We start from the raw sequence: 15,479 nt of genomic DNA, 5'->3' as shown, positions 1-15,479 counted from the left end.
ATGATCAGATAATTTCAGCACAAAACCAGAAAACTAACTATCAGAAAATTGTTGAAATGCTAAAAATTAGTTTTAAATAAATGTACAGTTGTATAAACTTCAGAGTTTGTTGATTGGGAGAACTTGAAACAAAAACAGCAAAAAATAAATAAATCAATGATATTAATGTTTTAGCTTTTAAACAAGTTTTGATTTGCTTCTCAGTTAGTGTTTTTAGTACATGGTGGTACAAAGAAACCAGGTTGTTTAGCAAAATGAAGAGTTTGGGAATGTATTAAAATTAGAAATATGGGAGTCAATGTTAATTTTTTCTGACATCTTCAGTTAAATTCATAAAATTTATGGATATCACAGTAATTACTGATTGTTTATCTTCTCAGCAGCTCTGCAGACCGGAGTCGGTGAGAGAAACGCTAGAAGAAAAGAAGGAGAAAACATCAGATTTGGATGTAAAGCTTTGATAGCAGGAAGAACAAAGTTCTTTTGTAAGGACACCTGTAGAAAAAATATTTTGGTTTTCACAACAAGAAACAGAGCTCAGAGAGGCAGATATGGCATTGACTATCAAAGCTTTCCTGATGGTACTGCTATTATGAATGTGAGCATCAGAGACCTGAAAACGTCAGACACAGGACGGTACCGATGTCTTTTGGAGAAGCCTGATATACCGTTACAATATGCTGATTTTGACCTGGTTGTGACTGGAGGTGAGTTTCTCTCCTGGAAATGTTCCTTCGTGTCTCTGAAAGTAAACTCTGCTCACTGACAGCTTCTTCTGATCCAAATGACATAAAACTGGGTTTAACTCAGAGTTCAGATGATTTTAACTGATTAAATCATCCAACATGTTCAAACTGAGACAAACATCTTCATTGGTATCATGAATGTTTAATTTCTCACAGCTTCAAACACTTCAGATTCAAACTCGACTCTGGGAAATTTTACATCAATATTTCTGTCGTCAACGTCTGTAAAAACAACAGCAGCAACTCTAACACAAAATTTGACTTCCATCATACCTAAAACCGTGAAACAGACCAGAACAACAGTCAAACCCAAAGGTAAAGTATTTGCTCATGTTTTCATGATGTTGGTTTGTTATAGTGTGTTTATGATTTTATTAAGTTGTTGTAAATTAATAATGTTGACAAAAGAGTTAGAGGGCCAAAAAATTAAAATTTTAAGGGAACAGAATAGTTGATATCAACTTATTACAATAATTCTGGAATAATCTAACTGGGTTTAATGTGGTTCTGGGCCAAATATGTTAATTTGTATTAAAACAGGTGGGACTGATACGATGCTTTATGTGGGTGTGAGTCTGGCCATCATGTTAGCTTTGTTAGCGACGGCTCTGTTGATTTTCTACCAGAGGAAACACTCCGATCAACAAAACGGTGAGTTATAACACACACAGCTGCTGTTTTTTAATATCTTATAGAAAATTAACTATCAAACTCTGAAACCAAACCCAACTTTAAACAATCAAGTTCATTTACTTTACTAAAATGTGATTTTTCTTTTTGTAGATAATTTATTCAATTCAATCAATCGGTCAGTTCACTTTATTTTGGTAAATTGTCTACATTAACTCCTGATCTCTTTAGGATCTTCAGATTTGAAACATTTTTAAACTTGTAATTGTGGAAGTGGAGCAACTCAGAGAGGAACTGGTTTAAATGTTTTTGTTATTAATGCGATTTCAGCGATCAACACGTCACTGAGTTGTTTGGTTTGTTCCTCTAATCTGTATTAAACAGTTTCTGTCTTTATAGCTGAACTCTGTCAACACAGAGTTTTAAGCTGAATTACTGTAAAATTAATAAATAAACTTACAAAAAAAGAACTACATGACTGATAAACACAAAAAGTTACCCAGTATGCACCAATATCTCAGTGGATACTGGTGCGTACACCAGGTCTTTCTCAAAAAACCTAGTGTTTCTCTTAGTTTATGTAAATGTTATTTGCTCAGAGCGGATTTGTCTGAACGCCTGTCAATATCAACTCTACTGCGTAAATATTAATTCTATCCTTTATAGGAATTTGAGCAACATGCCATTATAAATTCATAAAGTTTAAAAAGAATGTTGGTCCACCACTTGCTACCATAACAACTTCACCTCTTCTGATAAGATTCCTATTCCAGAACAGCATTTATGAGGTCAGACACTGATGTTGGAAGAGAGCCTGACTGCCAGATTTTACTCTAATTCATTTAAAATGTGTTCAGGCTCAGGCCAATCAGGGTCTTTGAGACCAAACTTCCTCATTTATATATTAATAGACTTTGTTCTCTGCACTGGTGTGTAGTCATAGTAGGAAGGGGCGTCTATGGGGAGTAATCTGGGGTATTAATCAGAATTAGCTTCTATGTACATCTATCAAATTAAATTCCTCCACATATTATATTGAAAACCTGGCAGAAAGATTATTTTAAAGCATAAAATTGTCCAAAAGAAAAAGTCTTGGTTTGATGAATATTATATGAAAATTCTTTAATAGAAACATTCTAATCAAATTAATGGTTTAAAACCAGATCTTTGCAAAAACTTTGCTGACATGTTAAACAAATTTTAACATAAATTTTAAATTATGTTAAAGTTTGTGACGGGGTTCTCATATGACTTAGACAAACAGAAATATGACTGCCCAAGGCCAGAGTTCACTGCGGTGAAATTTATTTAGCTCTCAAGTGGACAAAGATGGCAGGTGCAAAAATATATACAAGGACGTCCTGGCAGGTCAAAAAACAAACAGCAGTACCTTCAAGGAAAGAGTCCATCACCTTCACTGTGACATGGCAGGAGTCTAGCCACAGACTGCCTCCCTGTGGCGCAGAGCCCTGCTTTTAAAGCCACAGGCTCCGCCCACAGAAAGACCAATCAAGCAAACAAAAAAACAAAACAATTACTTCTAACTCAAATGAACTATTAAAGGATACAAAACAGATCATAATAATAAGGAAAGTAAATAAACTTGTAATCAAAAATACAATAATCAATTTAATAATTTAATAGAGAACACTCAGTACGTTTCGATGACGTCACTACGTCATCACCTGACTCCTGGCGCGCCACACCCGGAAATAACCCTGCTCGAAAACAAAACCATTAAAACGTTTGGAAGTGAAAACATGGATGGATGCTAATTGAAGCAGGAACACCGCGTGGCACCCACGATGAACCGCGTCAGTGTAAGCTGGAACAGAAGTTAGTTAGCGATAGTTTGTATGTGTACCCATGTTGACACGGACTCATAATTAAGTCCCGGCTCGTAACGGCTCCTCCGTCACAAAGTTGGACATGAACATTTAATTTAGTTTAATGTTTTAGCTGCAGCATTCCTGGAAAATGTTTCTGTTTGTTGCATCAGAGCAAAGTCTACCCATCATGCTCCGTAGCATCAATCAGCAGAGCTTGGTTCGGCTCAGACCGTTTAGTTTTTAACATGCCCTCTTGGGCCGTGCAGCATGAAGAATTGATTTCTGAATTAATACGGATTTGCAACTGGATCATTACTGCTTTATGGACATAAAAGTGGAGGGAAAGGTTTAAAAGGAAAGAAGGATAGAGAGAATACAAGACAAGTTTGCTTCTAGTTGCTAGAAAGTCTCCTGATCTCTTTAAATCAGAAGTTTCATCTCTCTGATTTTAATTTTTTTCAGATTCTGCTGTAGAAGCTGAGAATGATGACATCTCGTAGGTGAGTCTGAATATTTATAAAACACCTGAATTTCATTAGTTTTATAAAACTGTCTCTTTGAAACTCCTCCTCTTCTTCCTGCAGATCAATCCAGAAAGGGATGAAACCAAAGAGGACAGACAGAACAATTCATCTGCTGAGGAAATCTCTTCAGTTTACTGCTGAACTAAACTCTGAAACAATCAGGACTCAAAGTAAATATGAAGAACATTTAGTCTCATGTTTTTACAAGGAAAGTTTTCTATAGTTGTCTAAAACTTGGCTAAAATATGTTCCTCCACTGAATGTTACAGAAGATGTTTGAAAGACGACCTAATTGCAGTGCTGTAACTGTTTTGATGATAAACTTATTTTCAGTTGTTTTCAGCTAAAACAACAATTTATGTTTCCTAATATACATTTGCAGTTTAGCCAATAACTAAATTTTATAAGACTTAGCAGGAATATTTTGCAGACTGTAGTTAAACAAATGGGCCTTACCAAGCTCCACCCTGAAACGCCCCTCTAAAGTCCCACATGGCTACATGTCTCACAAGCAAAGTCTCGCGGTTCTTAGTTTCTATGTGTAAACATGGCAATTTTCATTTTGACTGACTCTCTACAGAGTATTTCTGAGTCAATTAGTGTAGCATTTCTGCCGGATTTTCAAAAAATATCAGCCACGACAATGGACAGGGGGAACCAACAAGTTCATGTCATCTTTTTTGGACGACATCAAGGTGTTTGAGCCGCGCGATGCCTCCAACATTGTGCGCGCCGCAGCTAAATGCTACCGGTCGATGAGGAAAACAGCAGATCCTCACACCCTCAGCATAAATACAGCTGTGGACAAGATCGCTGACGCCTACTGTTCTTGTAAGGCGGGGTAAGTCGGACATTCATGGTTAGTGGTCCCCAAACTACGGCCCGCGGGCCGGATCCGGCCCGCCTCCACATTTGGTCCAGCCCCCTGAACAATACCAGAGAGCATTTAGATTTTTTTTTTTCATATACCGTATTTTCCGGACTACAAGACGTTTATATGTGGATTTTTCTTCAGCCACCAGGGGGCTCTTTAGCAGGAAGTGAATCATTGGAAGTCTGGTTACTTGGTGCCAACACTGAGCCCACAAACAGCAAAATGAGTAAGAAACGGATGTCTGTGGAAAGTTTCTTTGCAAAGGGGAAAAGGCACTGAGAAGAGACAGGAGAATGGATTTATCCTGGACCGGTAGGTGAGTCAAACATTACAAGCGGCTCTGCGTAACATGCGGCGACCGGCTGCTAATGAGGCAATGAAGCTTCAAGCTGCTTTGCCACGTAGAGACCCAGCAGGCTGTGGATATAAGCAACACTTCGAGTGTCATTGTCTCCCATCACTCCCAGATGGGACCGTCTCGTTGCAGAGAAACAAGCTCAGGGCTCCCGTTAGTCATTATCGTGAGTTAAAATTTTCACGAAAGCTCGTTTTTGTGGCGCTTCTATATCTTATTTTAATGGGATATATAAATGTTACCATAGCGACCCTCCATTATGACCAAAAGGAAAATTCCTCTACAGAAGCCACTCAGCAGCACTAAGATGGTTTTAGGAAAACTAAAAATAAATACATTTCCATAAAAATGTCAACATTTACACAGACAAAGACAGAAACCTTAAGAACCAATTATTTTTATATTTGCCAATTTTAAACTCAAAGTGGGTCTGTATTGCTGTATTAGGATTTTTTAAAATTTCCTATTTGAAAGTGTTTGTGTTAGGAGGCGAAGAGAAGATAAAAGCTGATGAACCCAGAGAGAAGAAATCAGAAAAGACAGAGAATAAATCATCTGCTGAAAAAAATATCTGCAGTTCATTCCTGAACTAAACTCTGAAACAATCAGAGCTCAAAGTACAAATGAAAAACATTTAGTCTCATGTTTTCATAAGAAAATGATAACAAAAAATAAAACTTGCAGGAAAGTCTCCTATAAATTATAGATAAGCTAAATTATTAAATACATCTCCTCACTTGGCTAAATAATAATGTAACTGTTTTTATAAAATTATTTTCATTCACTAGGGTTTTAGTAAAACAATAGTATGTATACATATGTATTTTAGAGCTGCACAGTGGCGCAGTTGGTTGAGCTGTTGCCTTGCAGCAAGAAGTCTTTCTGCATGGAGTTTGCATGTTCTCCCTGTGCATGTGTGAGTTCCACAAACATGACTATCAGGTTAATTGGCCAAATTGCCCATAGGTGTGAGTGTGTGTATGCATGGTTGTGTGTCTCTGTGTTGCCCTGCGACAGACTGGCGGCCTGTCCAGGGTGACCCCGCCTCTTGCCCGGAACGTTAGCTGGAGAGGCACCAGCAACCCTCCCGACCCCACTAAGGGACAAGTGTGTAAAGAAAATGGATGGATATGTATATTGTATAGTTTTGTTTGTTTTTTATATGCAATATACTGGTTAATGAAAATTATCTGCTTTTTGCTTTTTTTCTGTTTAACAGACAAGTTTTGCTGTGGATCAAATAAAATAATTTTTTTATGATTCAATAGAATATTTTTTCAGACTTTGGTTAAACAAACTTTCACGTCTTCAGTTTTTAACTGTGCAAACAGTATTTGTTCATAAATATATTGCTAAATAAAAAGTGACATTATTTTTGAAAAATTCTTAAGACATTTTAGTGTTGAGTGTTAACAGTGTTTGTGCTGAAACACTATTTGCTTAGAAAGAAATACATTTTTATGGCGAAAAAGTCGCTGGAGGAACAAACTGCTGAAGGTGTGAAGTGACGTAAATACCTTAAAAATAACGTCAGTAACCTTTACTTAAGCTAACAGTGTGATCCTATTTTCTTATGGCTGTAAAAGTTAGCTTACAACAAGACAATTTACTGATGGAATATAATTTTAATTTCAAAGACTCACAATTTTTAATGCAGAAATAAAATAAAGTGGAGAGTGCCCTCATTATTTTATTTTGATCAGTTCCTCTGCTTCATCCTTTCAGTTGATCAGTTTTTCTACCTTCTGCAGGAAGTGGACTTTGTTTCAAATGGCCCTAAATGTGATCAGTGTCTCTTCCTGTTGGTTTCTGTGGTAAGACACGCTGATGCTCACTTTAAAACATGAATAAATTCAGCTGCTAGATTATTGTAAACCTTTTAAAATTATGAGGATGAATGTGTTTATCGCAAGCTAATCAAGGACCTCCAGCATTAAAAAAATTAGAAGCATACAGCTTCTAATTTCAGCATCAGTTTCTATTTAAAGGACAAATCTGGACTGCAGAATTTGTGAAATAAAACGTTTTGAGATTTAAGAAATCCAGAGGATTCTTTGATGTGATGAAGAATAATCTCCTACAGAATCTTTAGCAGCCTCTGGTGTTCAGAGGAGGAACTGCATCCTTCAGAGAAGTTTCTAGTTTATCAGTGAAGCAGGAAGAGAAGCAGTTAGAAACCATCAGCAGCTCAGGATGAAGGTCTGTTTCACTCTGATCTGCCTCTTCTTCCTCAGTGAGTATATTATTTTATTTATATCAGTTTCTCTGCTTTCAGTCCTTCATTCGTTCAATTGAAGGACTGGAAGGATGTGTATTAGGAAGTTTTTTAACTTTGCTAAAAGATTTTAAGCCGTCTATTTCACTAGTTTTATCTGTTGCATCATGTTGGTTTCTGTAGTAGCACCTGTTGATCAGTTTGAATATAAACAGCTTCAATCTAAGGCTTATTAAATTATGCAAAGCTTGTCAAACCATTAATTTATTTGCAAATTAGCCATTATTAATGTTGCACAAATGCAGTTTCTTTCTGTTTCTATGGTCAGAATATTCCAGTACAAAGCAGAAAACTAACAGGAAGTTGTTGAAATGCTTAAAAATTAGTTTTAAATAATGTACAGCTTTTTAGAACTCAGAGTTTGTTGCTTTGGCAAATTTGAAACAAAGTTTTGCTTTAAGATTTAAAGAAACTCAAAGGAAGCATAAACAGAAACTATCAGAACTGCTGCAAGACCAAAACGTCATCACAGACACAGCGATAAAATCTTCAGAACAGAGCTGGGTTCTACAAAGACGAAAACAAAAATAAAAACTAAATGAGCTTAACTTTTAAACAAAATTTAATTTGCTTCTTAGTTGAAGTTTTAACCAGGTGGAACTAAGAAACCAGAAGGTTGATGTGCAACATAAAAGTTTGGGGAATTCATTAGAATTAGTTTAAAATGTTGGAGTCAATGTTAATTTACTCTCGTATCTCCAGTTAAATTTATAAAATATATTTTCTCTTCCAGCTGCTGAATATCACAGTAATTACTGTTTATCCTCTCAGCAGCTCTGCAGGATGGAGAAGCTGCAGAAACTCATGCAAGAATGGGAGGAGAAAACATCACAGTTGAATGTAAAGTTAATTTAATTGAAAACCCGATAATCTTCTGTAAGGAAAACTGTGAAGGAGAAAATATTCTGATTAGCACAACAGAAGACAAAGCTCATAACGGCAGATACAGCACTTTCTATGAATCAGGTTATACTTCAGCTTCTCTGTATGTGAGCATCTCAGACCTGAAACGATCTGATTCAGGACGGTACCGATGTGGTTTGGGTAAAAACCGATCTCGATATCATGAATTTCATCTGGATGTGACTGAAGGTGAGTTTCTCTCCTGGAAATGTTCCTTCGTGTCTCTGACAGTAAACTCTGCTCACTGACAGCTTCTTCTGATCCAAATGACATCAAACTGGGTTTAAATCTGAGTTCAGATGTTTTTAACTGATTAAATCATCCAACATGTTCAAACTGAGACTCACACAGACAAACATCTTCACTGGTATCATGAATGTTTAATTTCTACAGCTACAACTTCATCTTCATCTTCAACCACCCAACAAACCACATCATCATCTGAACCCAAAGCTAAAGTTTCTGTTCATGTTTTTTTATTTATTTTTTTATTTTCTTAAATTGCTGTAAATTAACAATATTGGCAAAACAATTAGAGGGTTATAACATTTAAATTTTAATGTAGCAGAATTTCAGACGTCAACATGAAACTGCGATGGTTCTGTATTACTCTAAGTGGGTTTAATGTTTGTGGCTCAGAAACAGAACAAAGAGAACCAAAAGTATTAATTTGTATTAAAACAGATGAAACAGATCAGCTGCTTTACGTGGGTCTGAGTCTGGTCCTGATCATCTTGTTAGCGACGGCTCTGCTGATTTACTGCCGGAGGAAAAACCTCTATCAACAGAAAGGTGAGTTATAACACACACACTGATGTTTCTATCTCACACTGTCACACTTGAAACTAAACTCACAACCTGGTTCATTTATTTTTTACAAAATGTAATTTTTCATCAATAATTTACTAACATAATGTACCTATGTCTCCAGTTATCCAATTCCTTTGTCTTTTACATGTTCACAGATTATAAAATCTTCACGAAATGAAGAAAAAACAATTTAAGAATATCTGCTTTGTTGTAAAGTGTTAATCAAAGGCAAAACTTTTTGTGCATCGCCTTGCTTACACAAAAACTTCAGCAGTAAAAAAGAGGAAATTGAGCAACTTGCAGCAAACCAATGTTCATCATTTTGACTCTGGTGTGAAAACATTAGCCTGTCACAAGTTTTTAAAGAAACTGAAAAATTAACTCTAGATTTCTTTAGGATTGACAGATTTGAAATGTTCTTGAACTTGCAATTGCTGGAGTGGAGGAACTCATGAAGGAACTGGTTTTAATTGTTTTGTTATTAATGTGATTTGATCTATCACCTCGCAGCGTTCTTTGTTTTGTTCGGTTAATCCAGACCTTACAGCGTTGTGTCTCTGTGTTGGTGGACGTGTTTGAATGTTACAATATTCACACTTCAACAACAAATTTGTCAACACTGCAGAATTCCCAAACCCAAAAACTACTTTAACATTTAAAAAAACAAAAAAAGAAAACTACTTAATAATCTGAGAATGTCTAAAATATAAATGTTCCAATGGCTCCATTAGTTATTGTTCTGAATTTATATCAGTATCCAAATAAATAATATAATTAACTTTTTTGACATCCCATTATAAATCTATAGAGTTTAAAAGGAATATTTGTCCTCCCTTTGCTGCCATCACAGCTTCAAATCTCTATGAATATCTGATCATTGTTCCAGAAGAACATCTGAGGCCAGACATTGGTGTTGGATGAGAAGCTGGTTCCCTGATTCCATTATAATTAATTTAAATGTTGCGGTTAGAGCTATCCATTCAGGTTATTTAACACCAGACTCACTCAATCATATCTTAATGGACTTTGTTCTCTATACTGATACTTAGTCATGCTATCAGGAAAGCATCGACCTTCAAGCAGTTTACACTAAGTTGGGAGCATAAAATTATCCAAAATGAATGGCTGAATAGTCATTTTGACTGAAACTAAGGCGCCTAGAGTTGGTTCCAAAGGGCATCCACAGAAATCTGTATCGACCAAAAGATGTGCTAAATGTCGTCAGCAGGGATTATTTTTCGTCGCTCCTGCCAGAATGAGTTTTTGGCATCCAGCACAGAAAACATGGTTGCTCCTGACATGTTTCAGCCGTTTCTTTAACGCTCCACATGGGATACTGAGGGCGTTTCAAGGCCAGTTGAGGTTTTAGGGGTTTATGCAGAGCCTGATTTCTAGCTTGTCCTGTTTAAGTGCTGCTACCAGTGATAAAACCCAGTCAGTGGGCTCTGTGACCACAGTTATTACACCATTACTTTCCAACCGGTTGAGTTCAGCTTTAACATTGTCCTGCATCACCACCATGGGTGTCACATCTGGGTTTAATGTCATGGAGTTATAGGAAGCTCTCCCAGTTTATAACTGAATAAATCTCTGACTTGTGAGATGATTTTGTTTTTGAAGGTGTTGTCACTCTTTGCATTAACATGATGAACTTCAGGATTTAGTTTGATGATTTCCAGGTCTGTGCATGTTGAAAACCCAGTAGTGGTTGTACTTCCTTGTCTGCTATGAAGAAGCTCAGTGAATGATGTAGATCTTTGAAATTGCATGGCAAGGTGACCAGGTTGCTAGTTTGAATCCTGTTACCACCAAATGCATCTAGGTTGGGTGGATTTCAGCAGTTGGTAAGTTGTTCTCTATTTGTTCCTCTTTCAAATGTGTGGAGGGAAAACATGTTTCATTTTGCTCCTGTCTCAGCTTTAAGTTCAATGGGAACATAATTAATGTCGATGGTGACATAACCTTCCTGCTCAATATCGGCTTTCGGTGTGATGCTGCCAACCTCAGTGCCGTCCACATAGAAAGTGTCGTTTAGAGTCGGCTGCTCAACTGCAACATCATGTACTGATTGTATGTCTTGGCAGAATTTGGAGGTTTGCAGCAGTTTTCGCAATGATTCATTTTCCTGCACAGGCAGCACTGCTCTCTGAATCCTGGGCATTTTTTATTTTTGCAACATGAGATCCTCCTCAATTATTGTCGTCAATTATAATATGTGGCTGGGGCCCAGATCGTTGTTGCTGTTTGTCGGAGAAGTATACAGCATCAACTGTGTTAGCTTGGCTAGCTAATGATTTGCTTCCCTCCTATGTCATTTCTTTAATCCGACTTTTACTAAAGTAATTTTCTCTTAATAAAGCCTTCCTGAGAGTCATCTGAGATGCACAAACTATTCTGTGCCAGATGAGTTTGTCAGTGAGCTCACCAAAGTTTCAGTTCTTAACTTTTATCTTCAAATCACTGCTAAAAAATTCAACGCTCTCAATGTCTTTACTTTCTAAAAAGAAACCTGCGCCGCTCCATTGTTCTGTTCCATTGAGGGTTGCAAATTTCACAGAAGTTCAGTTTCAAACAGTCCAGATCCTCCTTTGACTCTGCTGGTGTGATGATGGCTCCGTCCTCATCTTGAACAGCAGCAGCATAAACAAACAAACACTCCTGATCCATCGCCTGTGATGTTGAGATGAATATGAGCTCTCGTTTTGGCAGGCTTCTCCTGGTGTGAGGCAGCAATAAAAATGTGCCAGTTTTTAGCCACATTCTCATAGGAAACCTTGGGGTTGGGTCTGAGAAAACCGTCCACTATTACATCCAGGGCACTTAACGTTCCAGCCAGCAGGCGTAGAATGACAATGCAGAACAAAAAATGATGTTGGACGAGGTGAAGAATGCAGAAAAAAAGATGAGAAAACAGGTTTATGAGTGACAGGTTGAGGATCCCTTCTGACAGCATGCAAATACTTGCTGTATGTTAGCAATGAAATAAAAGGAAAACAGACAAACAGGAGAAGTTTCACTTAAATGGATTGTTGTTGCGCAACACCCCCCACCCCTTCTCTCTCTCTCTACTTCCCCTTCTGAGAGGAGGAAGATGTTGCTCCCAGCTCTCCGTCTAACGGGTCCGAGAAGCCTCTAACTCCGGAGTATTACTACAGATGAGAATATAGAAGACATTCTGTTTAAGCTGGGCGCGAGACAGACTAGCCTGGTTTCTGACGACCTCCATCCAGATGTCCCACCCTTCTTGTCTTGCAGCTCTGTAGCTCCTTTCTCTTCGTCTCACGATCTTTCTGGTTCTTCGAGATGTAGAAGAGCTGGTCTCATGGAAGGAACACACCAGTTCTTCCTCTTTGCTTTTGTTCTTTGCCTTTATCTTCATCTTTGCCTTGGTCTTTTTCAGTTTCTCTGATTTAGCATTCACTTTGGGTGTCCCAAACCCAGCTGATGAGAGAAATGCAATTTGAAGCCACATGTTGCGGGGCTGACGGGTTGGTCCCCATATGCAGAACAGTCTTCGGCTCCGTGGCCCCGGCTCTTCTTCAGCTGCAGAGTTCTTTGTCCATCTCGATCTTGGCTCGAAGCTGCCTGAAGGATCCAACCAAAGATTCCTCTGTTGCAGCCACCTTATAAAGGGTTTATCCACCCTTTTGGTGCATTTGCATTGGCTAGCTTCGTTGCTGTGCCTGTCTCATTGGCTGACTGCTTGGACCGATAATCTCATATCCATCTTTGGACATGACCTGATGCCTGCTCCAATGTCCCCGAGTTGCTCAACAGCTCTCTTGTGTCTAACCTTTTCTTAGGTAAGTTTTAAGTTTAGCAATAAGGCCTTAGTCACCTCCGCTCTCCCATCAGTTCCTCTTTCCCCCTGACCTTTCACCTACCATCTACCTCTAACACAACATCAGTGACCTTTAGTTACAGTTACACTCTTTACCACATTTCAAGTTCAATGTCAAAATCACATTTATAACCTTTTAGTTTCTCTGATTTAGCATTCATTTATAATTTTATAATAACCATTACTTATTAGTTACTCTTATTATAATCATGATGTGGGTCATTACAGACATTTCTGAAAAGAAACCAAGAATAATCCATTATTCCAATTATTTGACAACATGTTACAGTTACTTCTTTCACCTTTAAGTACTTCCATAAGTATAAGAGTAAGTGTAAATATTCTTATAATCAAACCAACATCAACCAATATTAATTATCGGCTTAATCATAAGTTATCATTATTAATTTAAGTATTTTACTCTGGGTTTTATTCAATTTCTCAAAATGTTTAGATTTTATTCTTTAAACCTTTAATGCCCCGAATAAGCAGTCTGAACTATTTTTAATCACTGCAGGCTGGAAACTTCCTCTTTCTTCAGGAAACCTGCTCTTCCTGTTTCATAACTCTCCTTCTGTCTGACTATGATTTTTTATGATTAAATAGAAAAAAGTAGAATTAAAGCAAAGTTTGCAGGACACAATAACAACACACACAACCAGATTAATTTTATTACCGTCTGACTCTACTGTTGGGTCTTGATGTCACCTGTGTAATCAGTTTTAAAGATAACTTTATTTATTGTTATTATTAAACTAAAATCTCCAGCATGGGGAAGTGGGATGAGCTCGACTTTTCTCGACAGGATCTTTAGTGACATGAACTCCAGCTAACAGCTTCCACAGATGGAGTACATCAGTTAATTTCATAAGACCTGTATAGCAAACGCTGTAGGACAAAATAATAATTTCTCAAATGATTTACAAATTGCTAATTTTAAAAACCAACTAAGGCCAGAACAACTAATCATGTAACTAAGCTGCTGATGCAAACCGACTCCAGTTACAATCAAAGATTTTACCGTAAAACTCTTTCTCTTCATCTTCAGTTAAATTCTGTTCAGAATAATTTTTTAACATGTTGGACATTTTTTGAGAGACAATAATTTTGTGACTGATCTGGTTTTATCAGTTAACATTACAGTTAAATAATTGGGATGAAAGATGAGTTACTCATCATATTCGAGTCATACATGCACATCTTTCTGAGAGTTTTTAACTGTTTACTGAAACTTCTTTTTAATTTCCTGTGCAAAACCACAGATAAGCTCTTATTTGACCAACCTTATCACTTTTGCAGATTTCATGTTGAGCTCTTAAAGCTGCAAACTTTAGACATCCACAAAGCTTACACTGCAAAACAGAGCATTTACTTTCTTTAATCACAGATCCAGAGGGACATAAAGGGATGTGAACATTTAAATGTTGTGCTTGCAAACATGAACAAAAATGGAAATCATCAGCTGTTGATCAGAAAAGCAACATTTTTCACTTTATCCTGATCAAACCAAGTTGTTCTGTTTTTACTCCCCTGCAGGTCTGCAGCTTTATCTGGTTCTGACTCTGGTCGCCATGATCATTTTGTTATCAACACCTTTGGTGATTTTCTGCTGGAACAGCAGGGCCATGAAAAGCAAAGGTGAGAAAACACAGAAACTGATGTTCTCCATTTATGAACAACTTCATTTATACCAAAACTCTTTTCAGCCATGAAGGATTTGTCCTTGTTTTCTTCATGTTCAGAAAAACTTAGCAACAATCAAATAATGAGTCTGTTTGCAATGAGCATGTTGGAGCAATCAGCAGAGCAGTCAGAGCTGATGGATCCCTTAAGAGGAAGAAATTAAAGATTCTGACTGAAAATGATGAGACATTCTGCAACAAGTTTACAGAAATAGACATTTTTTTTATGAACATCAAAGTTTAAATTTAATAAACAATTAAATGTTGTGTTTGCAAACAAGATAAAGATCAGATGTTTGCTCAGAAGAGCCTGATTTGCCACATTTTCCAATGTATCCTGACCAAACCAGGCTGTTCTCTCTTTAACTTCCCTGCAGGTCTGCAGCTTTATGTGTTTCTGTCTCTGGTCATCAAGATCACCTTGTTATCAACACCTTTGGTGATTTTCTGCTGGAAGAGGAGAGCCATGAAAAGCAAAGGTGAACATTTAACATTGAACATTGAATTTAGTTTAATGTTTTAGCTGCAGCATTTCTGGAAAATGTTTCTGTTTGTTGCATCAGAGCAAAGTCTACCCATCATGCTCCGTAGCATCAATCAGCAGAGCTTGGTTCGGCTCAGACCGTTTAGTTTTTAACATGCCCTCTTGGGCCATACAGCATGAAGAATTGATTTCTGAATTAATACGGATTTGCAACTGGATCATTACTGCTTTATGGACATAAAAGTGGAGGGAAAGGTTTAAAAGGAAAGAAGGATAGAGAGAATACAAGACAAGTTTGCTTCTAGTTCCTAGAAAGTCTCCTGATCTCTTTAAATCAGAAGTTTCATCTCTCTGATTTGAACATTTTTCAGATTCTGCTGTGGAAGCTGAGTATGATGACGTCTCTCAGGTGAGTCTGAATATTTATAAAACACCTGAATTTCATTAGAGTTTTATAAAACTGTCTCTTTGAAACTCCTCCTCTTCTTCTTTTTCTTCCTGCAGATCAATCCAGAAAGGGAGGAAA

At 37.3% G+C, this 15,479-nt stretch overlaps 1 protein-coding gene across 7 annotated transcripts in view; it reads left to right on the top strand.

Annotated features, from left to right (window-relative positions):
- LOC106960679 (GATA zinc finger domain-containing protein 5-like) overlaps positions 1-15,479 on the top strand; it is a 50,828-nt gene that overhangs the window by 20,890 nt on the left and 14,459 nt on the right. Inside the window, exons 1-6 of one of the 7 annotated variants that reach the window (XM_015053896.1) lie at positions 6,764-6,769; positions 8,005-8,325; positions 8,821-8,928; positions 14,324-14,425; positions 14,847-14,948; positions 15,325-15,362. The exons of 1 other annotated variant lie outside the window; for it this stretch is intronic. In XM_015053896.1, coding sequence (XP_014909382.1) covers positions 8,046-8,325; positions 8,821-8,928; positions 14,324-14,425; positions 14,847-14,948; positions 15,325-15,362 — 630 coding nt within the window. In that variant the 5' untranslated portion in view covers positions 6,764-6,769; positions 8,005-8,045. Of the gene's footprint in view, positions 1-499; positions 708-902; positions 1,062-4,843; positions 4,854-6,763; positions 6,770-7,062; positions 7,192-7,827; positions 7,836-8,004; positions 8,326-8,820; positions 8,929-14,323; positions 14,426-14,846; positions 14,949-15,324; positions 15,363-15,479 lie in introns of those variants that run through there. 5 more of the 7 variants (XM_015053894.1, XM_015053893.1, XM_015053895.1 and 2 more) reach the window with 5 other exon arrangements.

Source organism: Poecilia latipinna, unplaced genomic scaffold (genome assembly GCF_001443285.1).
Source record: "Poecilia latipinna isolate Pla-1442-1.1 unplaced genomic scaffold, P_latipinna-1.0 Scaffold1212, whole genome shotgun sequence".
Taxonomy (NCBI): Eukaryota; Metazoa; Chordata; class Actinopteri; order Cyprinodontiformes; family Poeciliidae; genus Poecilia; species Poecilia latipinna.
The sequence above is the reverse complement of the archived record's forward strand: the minus strand, read 5'-3'. Positions and strand labels throughout refer to the sequence as shown.